This window comes from Equus przewalskii, chromosome 12 (genome assembly GCF_037783145.1).
Source record: "Equus przewalskii isolate Varuska chromosome 12, EquPr2, whole genome shotgun sequence".
In the NCBI taxonomy this organism is placed as follows: Eukaryota; Metazoa; Chordata; class Mammalia; order Perissodactyla; family Equidae; genus Equus; species Equus przewalskii.
In genome coordinates this window covers 22,512,571-22,532,860 of record NC_091842.1, presented here as the reverse complement: position 1 = coordinate 22,532,860, position 20,290 = coordinate 22,512,571, and the positions used below count along the sequence as shown (strand labels likewise).

The 20,290-nt window shown below is 43.2% G+C and overlaps 1 protein-coding gene across 1 annotated transcript; it reads left to right on the top strand.

Moving 5' to 3' along the window:
* The first annotated feature begins 1,600 nt into the window (after positions 1–1,600).
* Positions 1,601–19,375, top strand: ZKSCAN2 (zinc finger with KRAB and SCAN domains 2). The gene is made up of 7 exons (XM_008540283.2): positions 1,601–2,861; positions 3,850–4,036; positions 6,125–6,216; positions 6,564–6,687; positions 9,109–9,792; positions 11,966–12,457; positions 14,741–19,375. Exons 1-7 carry the CDS (start codon positions 2,457–2,459, stop codon positions 15,661–15,663), a joined length of 2,907 nt encoding a protein of 968 aa, XP_008538505.1. The 5' UTR covers positions 1,601–2,456; the 3' UTR covers positions 15,664–19,375.
* Positions 19,376–20,290: the final 915 nt, after the last annotated feature.

Here is a 20,290-nt window from a genome sequence, read left to right as displayed (position 1 = left end):
GCTGTTTCATTTAGACAAAAAACGTGGCCTCCATTTCCCTGCAGGACCCACCATTCCCTATTGCTTTATACTCTGCCTACTTCCCTCCTTTGTTATCTGCCTCAGCCCTGCAGGCTTTCGAGTTGGTGACCCCCGCTCTGTAAAGTCCCTGAGCTACCTGTGACGCTTGCCTCTCCTAAAACCACCAAAGTGCCCAAGGAGCACATAAAAGACTCTATTCTTAGTTGAATCTGAATCCCGGGTTGCCACTTAATCGGAAGTAACCTTAGGTAGTTACATCATCTCGCTGAGATCTCAATGTCCTCTAGAGCCGAGGCATTCATATCTGCTTTATGGGGTTTCTGTGTGGACTACACTTTGCCTAATCAGCTCTGACTCCTCCTTCCGATCTCATCCCTAGCTTTACTTCTTCAAAGAAACCTCCCAGACCTCCTGACTAGGTCAAATCCCTCGAATGTACATCGATTCTCAACACCACCTTCCTCTTCTTGCAGTACCTGCCGCAGTCACAACTGTACCTTAGTTTGTGGATTATTTGATTAACGCCTGCCCCTCCCACCAGACTGAAAGCTCAGCAGCAGCAGGGACCCTGCTTTTGCTCACAACCTATCACCATGTCTGGCAGAACATAGGTGATCAAAAAACATTAAAGAGAAAAAAGAAATGATAGAAGGAAAAGCTATGTGAAGGCAGCTGTGTAAAGCAACCCCTGGCATATACCAGATGCCCAGTAGATTCTCTCCGACCCTTCCTCACACAGTGCCTGCTACGGAAATAAGCATTAAATATAGCCTAGCCCCTGGGCTGCTAGAATTTGCACGTCAAGTTTAAATTAAGACATTCTCTGAGAAAGGAAAGTCACTAGGTTTTGTTTTCTAATAGGCTATCGGTAGAACAGGGATTTTGTTTTGCCCACTGACGTATGCCAAGTGCCTGAAACACTACCTGGCATCTCATCAATATACGGATGGATAGATGGGCCGGCGAGCAGGCATACTTCCGCGGTTCCACAGCAGCTAGGAGACGAGCACAGCTCCTCCTGGCACCCGAGGAGGGAGGAAGCTGGAGCCCAGTCGGCGGACTCTGACCCAGAGATCCCCTCGGATCAGGCTTAGCCACACGGACTGCGCCAGAGCCCGGGGCAGGAAGCAACCCAAGGCGAAGAGACGACCCTCGCACCGCCCCTCGGGGAAAGGATGGGCTCATTTACAGATGCGGCCGCAGGGGATGCATCACTGCTACGCCCGTGTCCCTCCGCAAAAGAAGCGGGTCCCGCCGAGGGTCCCCCGAGGGTCGCCGCCGGCAAAACACCCGCCAGCAGGCGACAGAGTCCCTCTGCGACTAACACATCCTCCACATTGTCCCTCCGCCAGGCAAAGGAGTCCCCGCTCCCCGCACCCTCTTCCGCGGCAGAAAGGACTGCGCCGCCTCCCCACTAGTGCTCCTCCACCTCAGAGACGTCTCCCCACCTCCCAGGTTCCCCGGGCTGAGGCGGACTCCTACTGCCCTTTCTTATTCCGTTCCACCGTCTCCCGCAAAATGTCTACTTGGGTGCCCCCTACGTCCCTCCGCCAGGGGAAGATCCTCCGCGCCCCTCCTTATTCCTAAAGTCCCTCAGCCGCGAGTCACTGCGTTGCGCGCTCTCGCGAGAGTCGAGGATGCAGCCCCCTCCTCCCAGCCCCTCGCCGGCGAGAAAGCTTCTGCCGGACGCCGCGGCGCGCGGTCGCGGGCGGCGCATGCGTGGCCGCGGCTCCCAGCGCCCCCCGCGCAGTCGGCGGGCGGAGCGGAAGGCATCGCTCGCGAGGATCCGGCACCTTCCCCCTGCGAGGCCTTGCTTGCTCCCCGCGGCTTATTTCCCCTTAGGGGTGGAAGTGCTTCGCGCCCGTTCTTCGGCGTGCGCAGGTTTTTTGCGGCCTTTCTGGGGCCCGGAAAACCAGGCGCTCGCCCCGGACACCGCCAGCCCTCACCGTCCACCCGCCGGGGCCCGGGCGCGCCGCCGAGCCTCTAGCCTCGAACCCGGGGCCGGGCGGGGCCTGCACTTCCGGCCCCACCCACTCAGGGCCTCGCCTCCCGGGAGCCCGACCCCGGGGTATGTGACACACCCCCTCCCGGCAGCCAGTCCGCCCCCGCCCATCTTTCGCTCAGTCCTGGGGCTTTTCTCCCTGGCTGGTTCCGACACTGCACTAAAAGAGCTGCACCGTGGAAACCCACGTCGCGGAGACACACCTTGTTTGGAGAAGAGGCCGAGTGTTTGGACCTCAGGATATACGCTCACCTTTTCAAGGGCCTGGGATAGATTTGATTAATCAGCCTGGTGTACCCTGTTTCTGCTGACACTGCCGTTTTCCCTGTCTACCTTCCCATACTTCCAAAACCATTAAGCAGATGGCCCTCGGAGATTTGGTTTATTTGAGTCTACTTTGAGCTAGACGTGAGGTTGAGCCCTGGGTTGGAGCATGGCTGCATCCCTGGACTCTCCGATCGACGCGCCCCTGGAGGTTGAGGGATGCCTAATAATGAAGATGGAAAAGGACCCCGAGTGGGCGTCGGAGCCCCTTCTGGAAAGATCCGATAGCTCTGAGTCTGAGACCTTTCGCAAATGCTTCCGGCAGTTCTGTTATGCGGATGTGACCGGACCCCATGAAGCTTTCAGTAAACTCTGGGAACTTTGCTGCCGCTGGCTGAAGCCAGAAGTGCGTTCCAAGGAGCAGATCCTTGAGCTGCTGGTGATTGAGCAGTTTCTCACCATTTTACCCGAGAAGATACAGGCGTGGGCACAGAAGCAGTGTCCGGAGAGTGGAGAGGAGGCGGTGGCCCTGGTAATCCATTTGGAGAAAGAGACTGGAAAACTAAGACAACAGGTGAGACAGGATTTTCCAAATTTTTATATTTAGAAAGAAGCGGGTGGGAAAGGCAGACGGGCAGGGATGCCTAAGTGTTCGTTATGGAAGGATAAATAGTACTAATGAAAGACTTTTAAAGAATCAGAAGTTCATTTAAGTAGAAAAAGAAAAGCTTTGGTTGAAATATCTTGCGAACAAAACTAAACACTATGAGCGTAAGTATTTGTTTTAAATCGTTGGCATAATGTTTCTCTGCAAAATTATGAGAGAACAATAAGTATGCTTCACAGGTTTTGACTTGCAGCTTGATCCTAAAGAGGGCGATTTTTGCCCCTCCTGCCCCCCTCCATAAAAGAAAGAAAGGACCTGGTCAGTTATCCCATGGCCCTCTCTAATCCTTTAATACTCTAATCTGGGTCTTCTGAAGTGCCCTCAAATCCATCATCCTTCTCACTCTTCTCCAGTTTAACTGCTAATCTTCATTTGTCAGTGGCTTTGCATGCTCTTCTAGTTGTTTTCCAACAGCCCTTACATTAACCTCATGAAATCCTGCAACATTTGCCGTTTCACCTTGCAAAGGATATGCATTTGTGTAAAGATCTGACTATCAGCAGGTTGGTGTGTTGGTCGGGGATAGATGTTACATGGGCAGATTAATTTTGTAAGTTTTCAGTTTACTAGTGAATTTATTTGTGTTCTGATAACTTTTACTTCTCCGTGAACCTAATATTCGTGAGAACTCAAGTAATGTTTATTCTGTATTTCACTCCTGACAGATCTTACCCGGGGTGTATTAATAAAGAGCACTCTCCTGTTGCCTTATGCCCAGACTTCTGGACAGTACTGTTAACCCAACACCCTCAGAGACTCCATTGGGAATGGAATGCAATTTTCATTCTTTTTCGCATCTTCTGTCCTTCTTTGCTATCCTTCTTGGGGGACTTTGATCCTGATTTGGCCCTCTTTTCCTCCCTCTTTCCATTATGGCATTGAGTTTATTTCCCAGGTTAACAGTCCTGTGCATTCAGAGAAGCAACCCCCACTCAGAGCAACATGGGAGGTGGCAGACTTTCAGCCAGAGCAGGTGGAGACCCAACACAAAGTAGTGTCTCCAGAGGAAGCTGGAAGCCTCCACTCAGGACACCAGGAGCAGCTGAACCGAAAGAGAGAGCATCGGCCCTTACCCAAGAATGGTAAGGAGAAGAACTCAGAGCATGCCCAGTGTAGAGACCATGGCAGATTTATTTTGCAGCCCTAACACTGTGATTTGCCCAGAGTAGGGTCCCCTCCATACATATTAAAAATAGATTAAATATTTGGGAAGAAAGACTTCATTAGCTTCAAGAGTTGGGAATATGTGTGACATACATAAAAGAGACCTTAAAAGATGGAATCTGGGAAAAATTAGATTGCCCAGGCTGGCCTCGAGGTCTTGCAATGTTATTTAACAATCTCCATTCTACAGTAGGCTTGTGTTTTTTAGTCCTGTCTTGTGTATATGTGTATATGTTCTTGGCTGACTATAAACAACTTGAAAAACTGTTTGGAAAGGGAAATAAGACTTTTATTTTCAAAAATGGACTCACGAGTAAGGCATCACACAAGTCGCATATGAGAGGGATAAACAATAAGACTTCATACAGAAAGGATCACTGATGTTCACAGCTGCCCTAGGCATTAATGAATCAAGTCAAAAAAAGGAAATGAATCTCCTGTCCTTCCCAGTCCACTGTGATCTCTCCATTCCCTGCAATGTGGTCTTAGGTTTAAAGAGAGGAATAGACAGATCCTTGAATCCACAGTAAAAAGATTTGAGTTTCTTTCCTGTCTCTGCCCCTCTCTCTGTGTGATCTTGGTCAAGTAATATGAAAAGAAGCATTTATGCAGAGAGGTTAAGAGATTAGCCTTTACAGACAGATAGCCTGGGTTCACAACCTACCTCTGTCATTCTTTACCTGTGTGGCCTTGGTCAGGTTACATAACTTCTCAAACTTTCCATTTTCTCATCTGTAGAAGGAAAGTACGGTGGTTAGTATAGATTAAATGAGGCAGTGTAAAAGGGCCGCAGCATTATAGCACTCAATACTTGTTAGTTACCTTCCTCCCATAATGGCACAATTATTTTTAAACTTCAAATCTGTCTGACTTATACAACCCTCACCAGAAGGTGAGATTCGCAACTACTGTACCCCACCTCCCGATCCCTCCTCAAATTCATATCATGATAGAATGCATTACACATATTAATAGTTTCTGAATTATCCAGGATGTGTTCATTAGCATCAGAGTTTCCTCGTTCACATGGATTAGATGCTGATAATCTTAGTCCGATAAATGCATGGTGTTTCTGGGTTTTGCCATCCCAGAGTGATAAAGAATTCCTAAAGTGGAAAGTTTGTTCTGTTGAGGTACTTACTGGGATGTAGAGGACAGATCATTTGAGGGATCGATATGGCAGAGAGATGAGTTCATTCTAAAGGAAGAGCTGTATGTGCCTCAAGGAATAATATGTTTCCAAGGAAGTGATTCGATTTGCTTCTGTAGAAAGTAGTGGAGCAAGCTTCTGAGTTCTTCGTCATAGTAATATTTATTCTTGAAGTTTTCCCTAGATAGTGAGTTCTAGAGTAGAAGTTAGACCACAGATTGTGCTGTATATCAGTTTATATATTTTCCTTCCATCTTTCAAGGCATATGTTTGCCTGCAATGTCCATACACGTCTATGTATGCTAACTTCTTAAGGACAATATTCACTCATAGGATATTAACTTATACTAGAGATCACAAACTGGTAACTCACATGGAAAGCTAGACTTGTTTTGTTTTGTCTACAAAGAGTTTTTGGTTTTGGAATTTTATTTGTTGTTTTTTTAGTTCTCAAGGTTTAAAATCTTTTGAGATTGTATGTGAATGACCAGATTTCTGGCTTCTCTTGAAAAACTGGACGCTCTGGCTGTACCAGTGGCACGGTCTCACAATGCAGCGTCAGCTGGAGCTGCACATTGGCTGTACCCTTTCAGTGGGACATGTGCTCTCCACCTCCCCACAGTCCTTACCTGGCCCCTTTCATGATGTGCTTTACCTGCTTACTCCCTAAAACATGTGTGTTTGTGAGCCCTGCTTTAGGGTACTGTGATTTGGAGCATTGTTCTAAACTCATTGAGAAAACGATCAATTTATATTTGTTGTTTTTTGTTATACATCTTCTTTTCTTAAAAGGAGAAGCAGCATGAACTAAAGGGCCAGTTTCCAGAACACTCATTGTTTCTTTCTCTTCTTATAGCTCGGCCTTCTCCCTGGGTTCCTGCCCCTGCTGATGAATGGAATACCAGAGATCAGGAAGTAACAACCACATGTCTTCCTGTTGGGTCCCAGGTAAGTTGCAATTGTTCTCTCTGGCCTTCCTTCCTAGGGTATTCAGCCACGAAGATTTCCTACATCTTCCCTATCCTCAAACTTGTGTACTCCCTCCATGAGACTTCTTCCTCTTGTTCCTTTTCCAGAAAAAAACTGGACCCAGCCTTCTGAGTAATGGGACTCCTTGCTGGATTGTCTCTCTTATGATTCTTTATAGTATCTTCTGCCTCATATGGCCCATAACATACACTTTGTTCCTTGATTTTAATTCTCCTTCAGGGCCGTCTATGCATCATCCATGATTGTTCATCCTTTGAAGACCCAGGTGGTTATCTTGGTAGTCATTACTGTTAGTGTTATTACAGGGACCGGTGAAAGATGTCCACATGGCAAGAGGTTTTCCCTACAAGAGCGTGCATCAGATTCCTGCTCACAGAGACCTCTACCGGGATATTAGGAAGGAGAATGTTGGGAACATGGTCTCCCTGGGTAAGGATTCTTTCCCTTTACAAACAAAAGATTTGGGGATTTCTGATCTGCTGATGATAAAATAGTTATAAATGTTAACTCTTAATGGACCTCTGTGGGTTGTCTAATCATTTCTGTGGTCTAGCATACCAGACCTAGTCATCACTTATCCATGGTCTCTTACCTCATTCATTCCTTTCTTCTAGTTTAATATATATATGTGTATATTCTTATAATTTAATGGTTAAAACATTGGAGAGTATATGACTGTCATATTTATATTATTTGAATATAAACTTACACACATCCACTAGAGTAAAAGCTCCGTAAAGTCACAAGGTCTTTGTAGGAATTATTTTTGTTTAACCATAGTAACCCCAACATTTTACACAGAGCCTGACATATGGTGGGTACCCAGCAAAATATTTGTTGGATGCATGGAAATCTTATAAATGGAAGAAAAGAAAGTAATTTCAATACAATAACCTTGATAGTGTGTATTGTGAATTATTTAAATAGCATAAATTTACAGGCACACATAACCACTGAAGTGTCACTTTATCAGCAAAGTTTTGGACAATTATGTCATCTGCTTTAGCAGTATAGATAGTATGATTAATTCATACATGAACTACAAGTCAGAGACTTCTTATGAATAAAATTAATAGGCCTAAAATGTGCACTAATACACACTATAGATATTGTAGACCTTTGCTGTCTAATAGGATAGTCACTAACCACACATGGCTATTTAAGTTTAAATTTATAAAAGTAATTAAAGTTAAAATTGAATTCCTCAGTGATAGTAGCCATGTTTAAGCTATTCAGTAGCTGTGTTAGGACAGTTATAGAACATTTCCATCATCACAGAAAGTTCTGTTGGACAATGCTGTGTGTAGACACTAAAGTATAGAGATTATAAAATGGGCCATGTCACATAGACAAATAAAGATAAACCAGCAATTGTTTATAATTAGAAAGCAATTAAAGCAGTTGAAAAAAAAGAGCAACTCAAGATGACACTGATGACACACCAGTAACAAAGCACTCTTCCCAAAACAGCAGGTATCCCAGCCATCTGCCTGGTTCTGTACACACTAGATGTTTCCCAGCATTGCCTTGCATCACACAGCATCCAGACCTAGTAAAATGCTGAATTAGAGCCCTTAGTAAAATCTGCAACAAATAAGATAGGGACTTTACTTTGAGGATTCAGATTTAGCCCAGCCCCTTCCCATGTAATTACATATGGAAAGACCTAGGGCCAGAGATGCCTGCCCCAGTCTTTCATCATAGACTGTAAACTAATGGCCCATGAGCTGAATCTAGCCTACACATGTATTTTTCCTTGCATAGGGTTTTGATTTAAAATTAGTTATAAATCTGGATTTCCAGTATCTCTTGAAAAATCAAACGTCTGGCACCATGGGCCCATCTTCTCACATAAGCGCCAGTCGTCCAGCACTGAATAAAGGAGCTCATGCTGAACTGCCGCTGTTCTCACCCCAGCCACCTCACTCATTTATATCGCCCACCTCGTTCTTAGAGACGTTTGAGCTTTCATTGTCCCTACACTTATTTCTGTCGTGTAAAAGTAAAAAGCAAATCTCCATCCGCAGAGTTCTTTTAGGAATGGTTTGATTTGATGCTGCTTCTCTGGAATTCCGTGAAGCATGTGTGTGTTGTCTAGAGAAGAAAACTAAATTTTATTACATACCAACTGGGCATTAGACACTTTACAGATGATCATTTATTAAATATTCCTAGCTTTTCTTTGAATAGATCATATTATTCCCCAGAAAACTGAGGCTCAGAGAGATTAAGAAACATCCCTTCATCAAAAAGTAAAATAAGTGATGGAACTAGGATTCAAATTTAAGACATTTTGATCTCTACAGTATCAAAAGGTAACAAACTCTCAATTTGCTTCTCTATTCTTACATCTCTTTCCCATTAACCTTGCCAGATGTATCCAAAAATTTTTGACTTCTCATCTCTCATAGCCCTAGTGGGTGTATATATGTGTGTGTTGGGGTGAGGGGACGTGGGGAGCAGACATAAGCACACTTTATTTTGTAACTAACAGATACTGGTTAGGAGTATACTCCGAACCTAACACAATGTTAGATACTGAGAGGGAATCAAATATAATAAAATGTTTCTTACTCTTAAAGGTTTTCCTTTAAGAACTAGCTGGGGAAAGAAGTGATACATACATGAGAAGTAAAAGGGTAGTAGATGATTGTGCCAAAGAACTCGTGTAAGAATAACTATAGTGTACAGTGTTATGGTTGAGGAAGGCTCTAGAAGAGAGGTGAATTGGACAAGACCTTTAAAGGATAGGTGTGAACAAGTGGTCCAGGAGAGCACGCTACAGCAGAAGATTGGGGCATGTAGTGATGACCTCTCTGTCCAGCATGAAATATGTTTTTCTTATTGTAGGAGGTACAGTATCTACATCTAACAAGATATCCCAGTTGGAGCAAAGAAAGGAGCCATGGGCCATAAGTCTACATTGCTCTAATAAAAGGAATATTCTGCGAAACAACTACATCAAGGAAAAGTCAGTTCATGCTATTCAGATCCCTGTAAGGAATGCAGGGAAAACATGGAGAAAGCAGCAACAGTGGGGTTTAGAAGATGAAAAAATAGCAGGCGTGCATTGGAGCTATGAGGAAACTAAGACTTTTCTTGCAATTCTCAAAGAGTCTCGCTTTTATGAAACACTCCAGGCTTGTCCCCGAAACAGCCAGGTGTATGGTGCTGTAGCTGAATGGTTACGAGAATGTGGCTTCCTCCGAACACCAGAACAGTGTCGGACCAAGTTCAAAAGTCTCCAGAAGAGCTATCGAAAAGTGAGAAATGGCCATGTGCTAGAACCCTGTGCCTTCTTTGAGGACATGGATGCTTTGTTGAACCCTGCAGCCCATGCTTCATCTGCTGATAAGCCAAAGGACATTATTTCTCTCCCCAGACTGAAAAGAATTGGGATGAGTGCTAAAGAACAGATCAGTTTGGTGGAGGAGGAAGAAGCAGCAGAAGAATCTGATGGTGATGAAGTGGGCATTGAATTTATCCGCAAGTCTGAGATTCGTGGTGCCCCTGTCTTGTTTCAAAACCTGAGTGGTAAGAATTGTGCTTTTTCTTCTGGTATGAAAATGGGTGGAGTGGTCTTCTGGAAATATGAGTAATCCAGAAGTGACCAGACCTGGGGAGTGCTGTCACGCACGCCTTGCCACTTATCACTCTGATTGGCCAGATCACTGAACGTACTCTCAGGTGTTTGTTGCCTCCCCAGTGCAGTCTGAGTGCCAGCAATGAGTGACTGTGGAAGGTCCTTTTTCAAGTTAGTGAACAGCATGGATTTTGAGTATTTGGGGAGTGTGGAAGGAAGATAAATGGAGTCAAGGGTTCTAAGGATCTAACATTAGCTGAGAATTGGTATAAAGCAGTCAATTATATTAGATTGCAATAAATCAAGGATACATTGTTATCCTGTCTAGGGTAACCAGTAAAAGAATGTGTAACTATGGTTGGACCTTGAGGGTATGATGTTAATTAAGCGAAATAACCAATCAGAGAAAGACAAACCACATGATTTCACTGATATGTGGAAGATGAGCAATCACATGGATAAAAAGAACAGATTAGTGGTTACCAGAGAGGAAGGGGATGAGGGGAGAGCAAAAGATGTAAAGGGGCACATATGTATGGCGATGGATGAAAATTAGACTATTGGTGCTGAGCACAAAGCAGCCTATACAGAAACCAATAAATAACAATGTACACCTGAAATTACACAATGTTATATACCATTATGACCTCAATAAAATAATTGAAAAATAAATAAATAAAAGAATGTGTAACTAAAGTTAAAAGAGTGAAAAAAGTGAAATTCTAAGACAAGAAAGGAGAGAAAAAGGAACGCAAAGTAGTTGAGTCAAATTGGAAAAAAGCAGTAAGATAGTAGTTATAAATCCAAATATGTCATTAATTACAAACTTAAAAGACTGAAACTGTCAGACATTTAAAAAAATATATGTTACTTATAAGAGATACATCTTAAATATAAGAACACAGAGACATTGAAATTAAAAGGATAGAAAAAGATACCATGCTCAAGAAAGCTGGTATTCAAATTTGAGGACTGGGACATGCAGAGCTAAACTGCCAGGTAATGGCTTGTGAGAATAGATGCATCGTGTAACTACTTTGAGCTTCAATTTTCTCATCTGTAAAATGTGACTAAGAAGGCCAAGATTGGTGTTAATGTTAAAGGGGACAGTAAGATGAAGGCAGTCTGCAAATGCTAAAATGCAATAAAACATTGCCTGGTATCACTGTTATTAGTAATGTTTCTCTACTTCACCTTACAAGAAGGTGGTAAGTTCTTAGAAAGAATGGAAAAATAAACCAGGCTAGGAGAGCTGGAAGTGTACTTGTGATTATACCTATTCAAAAGAAACAGACCTCAGGAAAAACATGGGAAGATGCATTATGCATGTTCAGGTATTCATGAATCTGGAAATCCATAGGCATGAGGGTGGGGCTCTTGGGTGATATCAAATATGAAAATCCAGTGATAAGACTGGAAGAGACCACCCAGTGAGATAGAGGATAGAAATGAGTCTTTCCTACTATAGATTATAAAACACACAAAAATCATGTTTAAGAAACTATTCAGACACATCCTCAGAAGCTATATTCTGCTGTAAAAGCAGAACATCCACTTGTCTTGCAGATCATTGCATCTCTCAAAGTAGAGGGCTCAGTGACATCAAACACTACTCTGGACGTAGTTCTCGTCTTCAAAGAAGATTGGTCAAAGAAGAGAGAGAAACTTTTGGGCGGAAGTTCCTGTTGGGTGTCCTAGTCTGTTATTAGCGTTTGAGAAGACAGACAGCTAAATCCTTAGTTAATCACCATAGCAATGGAAGATTGGAGAGACTGCATTTTTACTGTGCCAAGTAAACTTTCAGATCAGTTTATCAGTTTCAATGAAAAACTCCTATTGGGATTTTGACTTTATAGATTCATTTAAGAATTGATATCTGTACAACTTGAGTCCTCCTATCCAGAAACATAGTGTTTCTCCATTTGTTCTAGTTCTTTTATGTCTTTCAGTAAAATATGAGAGATTTTTCTATATAGACCTTGTTTCTTGCAAAGCTTATTCCCAGGCATACCATAGTTCCTGTTGCTACTGTGAGGGAGATTTGTTTTCTTTTACCCTTTATATTTTGTGTAGAAGAAAATATATAATATTCTTATATCTTTGAACTTTGTCCTTGAATGGCAGGAGTGCACTGGGGCTACGAGGAAACCAAGACTTTTCTTGATATCCTCCGTGAGACTCGATTTTATGAAGCGCTTCAAGCCTGTCATCGGAAGAGTAAGTTGTATGGGGCTGTGGCGGAACAACTGCGAGAGTTTGGCTTCCTGCGGACACCAGAGCAGTGCCGGACCAAGTTCAAAAGCCTTCAGAAGAGTTACCGTAAAGTGAAAAATGGTCACATGCTAGAGTCCTGCGCATTCTACAAGGAGATGGATGCCCTGATTAACTCTCGAGCATCTGCCCCTTCCACCAACGCCCCAGAAGAAGTCTCATCACCCTCAAGGCAAGAAAGAGAGGATATTGAGATTGAACCCCAGGAATCTACAGGCTGGGAACCTGAGGAGACCTCACTGGAGGCAATGGTGGAAGACTCTGGCAGTGAGAGAATGAGTGAGGAGGAAATTTTACAAGAGCCGGAATTCCAGGGACCTCCAGGTCTACTGCAAAGCCCAAGTGGTAAGGATCATGAAGGGGCTGTAGACTAAAAGAGGAAGAAGTGCGGTTCACTGACAAATCAGTAGATATGGCACATCACTCATGAATATTTATTCATTAAACAAATAATTGAGTGTCCTGTGCTGTTTTAGGAGCAAAGGATATAGCAATGAATTAAAAAAAATCCCTATTCTCATGGAGCTTCTATTCAAGGAAGGAGATTACATTCGGATGATTTGGTCTTTGGGATTTCAGCCTCGGCTTTTGTCTGTACGGGTCAGACATTGTTTTGTATCTCCTGGAAATACTGGGGGGAAGAAGAATTTGGAATTAAATATGAAAAAAACTCAGATGAAGGAGGTGTGTCAATAAGCTCAAAATAGAAATAGCTTAGTTATGTGTGATGTGCATGAGAAAAAGGATAGAGACATAATGAGAGAGAGACTTTATTCTGGTTCTGAGCTCCACCTGTGTATTTCCCACTGACCGCTGGATGTTCCCATGGGCATCTCACCAGCAGCACAGACTTAAAATTTTTCAAAACTAAAATCACCATCCTCCTTCCCACATCAGGGCTCTTCCCTGTGTACTCCCACAGGTCATCCACACTTAAAACCTTAGAGATATTTTTGATGTCTTCTCTCTCATTATTTACATCCAGGCAGACGACACCTTTAGTTACCACAGCCAGTACCCTAGTTCAGTCTTTTGCCTAAATGATTGTAAAAGTCTCTAAAGCAGTTTTCTCCATAAGACTTGTATAAAGATTCCACAACTATCCCTTAATCTGAGCTCATGTTATCTTTCTAGCCTTACCTGGTATTATTTTCCTTCCAACACTGTATACTTACTCAAAACAAACCTTAGAGAAGGATGTTCATGCATGGGCTTTCTGGTGGTATTTATATGGGAACTTGTAGTATGAAGGCTGAAACTGTTATGTCCTATATAACCCTGATTTCGATAACTCCAGAAACAAAGGAAAGAAAGTTCTTTGGTACCATCTGTTGTGAATCTTGTTTTTTAAGGTGAGTTCCAGACCTGTCATCAAATTATCAGGCTCTATCTGAACCAACTACTAGCTGTGACTTTCTCCAAATCCCAGAATAGTGTTGGACCTAATCAGAACGTTTCAGAACAACTACTGTTAAGTGAAAGATGGCATTATTAGGGCTTTTAGGTTAATGGGTTGTTGGCTGCCCTTTTCTCCCCAACCCATGCCACAGCTGCCCTACTTGGGACTGAGCAGCAATTCCAACTGAATATATGGAAGGAAAGTAGTGTTGAAACTGGCAAGTAGAAACAAGGCTGTATAGAAAAATGCTTAAGGCAAGGGTTTCAGAATCAAACAAACTGGGATGGGGCCTAAGTTACACAGCTTGTGATATATTTATGGGTGAAATAAAATGATTCTGGAATTTGCTTCATAATAATCTGGGTGGAAGGAGCAGGAAGTGTATGAGAATGGAGATGAAACAAGATTGGCCATGAGTAGATCATTGTTAAAGCTGGGTAAGTGATTCCTGGAAGTTCATTATGCATACTGTTCTCTACTTTTCTGTATGTTTGAATTTTCCATAATAAAAAGTTAATGCAAAACCATAGTTAATAAGTGACCAGGATGGAATCAGAACAGAAGTGTCTGAATTAAAGCTTGTCGCTCTTCACCACATTATGCTCTCTGTCCAGAAAACTTCTTGGAAAAGCTGCAATCCAAGGTGTACCTTGTAGTGAACGTGGAATGTAGATGAAGGAATGAGGAGAAGATAATTCCAGTTTGGGGAACAGGAAGAATTAAGATTTGAATTAGCGTGGTCTATGTGTGAGACAACTGGAAAAGCAAAGTGACGGGAACATTTGAGCAGAAGAAAGAAATACTCTGGGATGGGATATGATTAGATATTGATGAATTTAGACATCCATTCAGAAATTTGGACTTGATAACTAGAATCTACTCAAAACACTAGTGTAGTATAGTGTATTTTAGTACAGATGTGAAATTTGAAAGCAAGATGAATTGGGATGGAACTTCAGGGGGATAAGCTAAGTTGCTCCCCTGTTAATCAGGATATGGATGGGCAATAATGGCTTGGATTATAATTCAATTCAGAAAACTTTTCTGAAGGCCTACTTTGTATTAGTTGTTATTGGCTGTTCATGGAACTGAATGAAAACAAGGCAGGAAAGAGTAATAGGACCTGAGGCCAGAGAAGTGTACAGGGATCCTAACATATGAAACCTTGTAGCCATGTTGTTTATGTTAATACAGGACTGGTCTGAAATTTTTATTGTCTTTTTTTTCAGGTTTTGAAATTGGAGGTAGTATTGAGGAGGATGCAACGCGGGTAACATATAAGGACATGGAGCAGCATAGGGCACTGAGAGAAAAGTCTGCAAGGGCAGTCTCCCAGCACACTGATCCAGGTAAATATCGCAGAAGGGAATGCATCTCAGGAAGACAATGGGAAAACCTTCAAGGCGTCAGACAGGGAAAGCTGGCGTCCCAGCCTAGAGATTTAGGGAAAGCTGTTGTGCAGCAGAGGCCTTTGGTGGGGAAGAGACCCTATAGACTTCTCAAGTACGGAGAAAGCTTTGGAAGGAGTGCTCGTCTCATGTGCCGGATGCCCCACCAGAAGGAAAATCCTTCTAAGTGTGGTGTCTGTGGGAAGTGCTTTGGTAGAAGCAGGAGCCTAATCAGACACCAAAGAATTCACACGGGAGAAAAACCGTTTAAATGTCTCGACTGTGGGAAAAGTTTTAATGACTCCTCAAACTTTGGGGCCCACCAGAGAATCCACACAGGGGAGAAGCCCTACAGATGTGGAGAATGTGGCAAGTGCTTTAGTCAGAGCTCAAGTCTTATTATACACCAGAGAACCCACACTGGAGAGAAGCCCTATCAGTGTGGGGAGTGTGGGAAAACCTTTACCAACAGTTCTCATTTCACTGCCCACCGGAGAGTCCACACTGGCGAGAATCCCTACAAATGTGTAGATTGTGAAAAAAGTTTCAGTAACTGTACAAGATTTCGAGAACATCGGAGAATACACACTGGAGAGAAGCCCTACGGATGTGTGCAGTGTGGCAAACATTTCAGTAAGAGTTCTGTTCTCACCAAACATCGGGAAGTCCACATGAGAGAAAAATTCCTGCCACCCTCTCCATCTATATATTCCCCAGAGCACCCATGTAAGGGGAAGACTGATGAATTCAGGAAAAATTTTTGATGCTGATCTCTTCTCTTCCTGAATGTCCCTTTAGCCATTCTACTCTCATCTCTCTCTTGGAAGCAATCTTTTCTTAGCTATAAAGTGTAATTCCCAAGGTAACTTGCGGATATAATAAACTAACGACTTGGACCCTGTTCTCACCTCTGCCTCTAACTTGATCAGTCTGTTCCTCTCCTTCTATGTGTCCCAACTTCTCCTTTAATAAAGTGGAGAAGATATCGTGTCTGAGTTCAGAGTGAAATTCCCTTCAGTATCTCGAGCTGCTGCTAGCGGATTGCCAAGTCCAGCAGCCTTCAAGATCCTTCAGTGTAGGTGAGAGTTGTTTTCAAGGAGATAAAAAGTGCTGAAAGTGTCTTTTTTCATTCTCTACCACATGAGATCCTGGATGCAACTTGGTCACAGAGTTTCCTGTTTGGGTAGAACTTTCAGGAGTCTGATCAGAACCCCATCAAATCCATCTTGGTTTGGAAGATATTCACAGATGGAGATTGAAGATTTTACAGCTTCCTTCAGAAGTCTGTTGCAATGCACCTTTTTTGTGTCAAGAAGTTGATCCAGATAGCTAGGGTAGAATCCCTGTATTGTCACTGAAGTCACATTACTAAGGCCCTGCCCTCCATTGGGGTGAGAAGCAACTCATCACCCGTTGTCCTTTGTATGCTACTCTTTTCTGTCCCTGAAGACCGAAGCCCCTCAGCTGCTGCCTCTCCAGCCTGTAGTAATCTGGTTCCTTTTGCCATTTCTCATTAAGACCTGCACTTACCTCTTAATTGTTCTGGGTGCTCTCATCTTACTCTTCTGAACGACCATGCCCTCCTCACGTTGAATAGGATGCATGCACACAGTGTGTCTCATTAAAGTAGAAGTTCAGACACATTCTCATTCTACCCTATAACTTCGCTTGTTCTTATCTAGAACATGACTGTTATGTTGGCATCTTTTATGCCTCTCAACCCCACACTTCAGTATAGTGTTATATGATAATAGTTTTCTAAAACTCTAAGGGGGTAGGGAAGACGTGAGGCAGAGACTTGAAACAGTTACTGTTTCTAAGACCAGTTGGACTCCTTAGGCCTGCTTTAGATCAGATAGCCACCTCAGTCCAGACCGACACCTTCAGGCCCATTTGTTGATTATGCCAGGCCCTTTTCTGAGGCTTCTAGTCCCTGTTCATAGGATCATAAACCTCACTGTAGAGCCCTGAGTAATTTATACAACTCTGCAGCTCACTGAGTGAAAGTGGAAATATTTACGGAAACTTCGAATCCAGAACACCATTTTTGTTTTCCTGATGTACCTCTTTGTCTGAAAAATCTCTGATAACCCTGTAGCAGTAGCTCAATAAGTACTGAAGGAAGAGTTCAGATAGAGGGATAGTTATTTCATTTATGGACGTTTCAGATGAAACCCAGGAATTTGGTCATCCAAAGCTGACTGCTTCAGGATGAGGCCGGTGGCATTTATATGCTTAATAAGTATCTAGGGTGGCTTTGCTTTGGGGAGGGAGAAGTCGTAAGGTTAATGGAAAGATAACCAGAGTCAGGACTGTATGTAGATGATTATTTTGATGTTACCTCTCCTTTCTTTTGTCAGATGCTCTTTTATTTGAAAACATCTGGAGATAATATTTTTCCTTTGAGTATGTTTGAACCTTTTGAAACTTGTTCAACAAAGTACCAAGGAGAGTAGGCAGTGGAGAAAGAAATCCAACTTATGGTGCCAGTGAATAGGGTGTGGCCTGTTAGAAGGCAGGTGACTCAGGTAAACGTCGATATGTGTTTCTGATTTACATTTGTTAGACATGTTATGATGATTCACAGCTCAGTAGGTGGATTTCCTCTGTGTTGTCTGCATTATAGTCTTCTAATGGTAAGCGGAGTTTCTTGTTAGTAGTGTGCCTAGCACAGTAAGATGTGTGTGGTGCCAGTGGACATGTCCTTATATTGTGTAAATGTTCTGGAATTCCAGCTCTAGAGGAGATGCGCATTAATAGAAACGACCACTTAGTAATATGTACACAGGATTGATAATTATATCAAAGCATGATTCAGGAAAGTAGGTGATTTATTTATAAATATTTATTAAGCACTGTATGTGTGCAGCTGTGTTCTAGGCATAGTGAGGGATGTGAGAATGAAAGAAGGCCTGGTGTCTGTACTCAAGGAACTTGCAATGTGATAAAGTGTTGCAGCAAAAGGTGATGCCAGTTACATTCACGTCAGTTACAGAAGGTCAATAGCTTAATCACGGGAAAATCACCTTCACTTGCAAAAGAGTTTTTCTGAATTGCCTGAAGTCGTATTGTGTACCTCTGTCTCTCAGACTTCCCCAGTGGCGGGAAAGGATCAAGACCCATTCTGTCCCAGGGGAACAAACTGATGCTCTTTGTCTCTGACGTCTGGGATCAAGCTGAGATGGAATTTGGCGTCCCCCACCTGTATTCCCAATTGTAGATGGTCTGTTTGGAGGAGTAGTAAACTGACTTAATGAACTTGGTTCTGAAGAAATAGAAGGTCCTACCCACCGTCTTAGACCAAGGCTCCTTGTGTTTTTTCTTTTTTCAGGTGGAACGTGGAAGTCAAAATGAATAACCACACTCTGATTAATGTGTCTCTTATGTCACATAACATTGCCTTTATGAAGACCCACAGGAAAAGGTTTTTTCTTTATCTCCGTACCAGGGAAAGCTCTGATCCTAAGCAAAAAGAAAGTTATAAACACTGTGATTTTTTATAACGCTGCTTTTTTCTCTTTGTTCTGGCTGCTGGAAAACTCAAAACTTAGAAAAACAAAACTTACAACTCAGCTAAACCAACTACCTAAAACCTGTGTTTATTTAATCCTGTCTTATTTCTTTAAAAATTGCCCCAAATCCTATTTTTCAAAAGTGGTATAGACGCAGACATTTTATTATCTGACATCCCCCACCCAAGGCATTTTGGAACCTGGCTTGTAAGCCAGCCTAAGCGTGCTTTGTTACTCCCACAAATACCTCCAGTTCTTACCGGTGATTTTGTTACACGTACAACCTAATTTATTCATCTGGAAGGAAACCTTAGTTTTTCAAAGAGGAAAATTTCCCACATACACTTGAACAGCTCAGGGCGGCCTGCCGTGGTGGAATGAACTTTAAACCAGAAGCCAAAAGAGACAAGTTTCCACCTTGTCGTATACCACTTACTGAGTGTTGACGAATCATCGCCTCTCTCTGGGCCTGAGTTCCTCGTCTGAAGAGAAGCTGACCTTGATTGCCAACAGTGCTCCGGCTCTAATGTTTTGGGAGGCTGAGGAGCATGGTCTAGATGAGGAAGATGTTCTAAGTCCAGGCGCCCCGGCCTGGCTCATCGCTGCACGCAGCACCCAGGCCATACGGAGCCCGTGTTGTACTTCAGGAGGGGGTGCTGTACAAACCACTCAGGTTCAACAGCAGGCAGCCCCTGAGGCACCGCGGTAGAATGGCAGGCAGCTGCAGTGAAGAAGGCCTCTCTTGTGAGCTCTGGTTCCCAGTGACAGACAAGACTCAACTGTGAGGGAGCTGGGGAAGCCCCCGTGCAGCGAGTGTCTGAGCGACTTGTGTAGCTGTGAGCCTTTGCCGCTGTTGGAGTGCATTCCGAGTATAACTGTATGTCTAGTCATTGTTTTGTATCAAGGTCCACTTAGATGTCTTCTTGAGAACTTGTTTGTGAAATAAATGTTTAAAATAAATGACTCCCACTGGTTTTTGCCGTAATTTGAAGGGTGTCTTCTATTAAGGGAAGAAAGAACTTATCTAAGCTAGTAAGAGCTGAATTTCAGTCTCATTCCAGTTCGCTGCTCCCCCCACATCTGGCGGGGATCTTCTGTGAGTGCACAGCTATTCTTGTGCAGCAGGCCTCTGATAATTGGCACTGCCATTGTCCCAGATAATGTTTGGCTCCTGTTCTAGGGTGGAATTAGCCTTGCCTGTATATACTGCATGTATTCTGGGTAAGGCACTCACCCACAGCCTTTATGGGGAAACAAGTCTCGACGATTTCCCCAAAGACACAGTGTTGCTTTCGATTTATTTGATTTAAAGGGTTGCAGCGGCTTCTACTTAGTACTTCTTCCTGTAACAACTCCAACTCCATGGGTCATAGAGTCAAAGTCGAGATTTTGCCACTTGCTGAGGATATATTTCCAGCCACACTCTCAGGAGCTGTACAAAGAACCATAGATTGGATGTAGGGAGCCAGTTCACCTAAGCATGAGGTAGATTCCAGACAAAGTCTCTCTCTCCCCTGGACTTTATAAGCCTCTACCCTGGGCAACCGACTGCAGTAGTACCCAGGATTTTCAAGAATTGTAACTGCTCAGAGTGGGTACCTAAGAGTCCCTGTATGTTTTCTATACTTTCCTTGAATAAATGCACACGACCTTTCTGGAGGAAGCAAAGATAAAGGCCAGTGATATTTGTGTGCAGTGTTGTATCAAAGTTCTTCCACAAGATTACCTGAACTTCCATGTCTACCGAGATTTAGGTCTGCGAACTGACTTAGATCTAGGAATAAGATGAGAAACTTCAAATCTCTAAAGGGGAAAAAATCTCTAAAGACCACAAATTTTCAATTCCTGTAAACTAGTTAAGGCAACTAGACTTTAAGGG

Excerpts from the sequence above, each read along its gene's own strand:
- ZKSCAN2 (XM_008540283.2), top strand. The coding sequence starts at position 2,457 with ATGGCTGCATCCCTGGACTCTCCGATCGACGCGCCCCTGGAGGTTGAG. Across the intron at positions 6,217-6,563 it reads GTCTTCCTGTTGGGTCCCAG|GGACCGGTGAAAGATGTCCA; the intron begins GTAAGTTGCAAT and ends GTGTTATTACAG. Across the intron at positions 9,793-11,965 it reads CTTGTTTCAAAACCTGAGTG|GAGTGCACTGGGGCTACGAG; the intron begins GTAAGAATTGTG and ends CTTGAATGGCAG.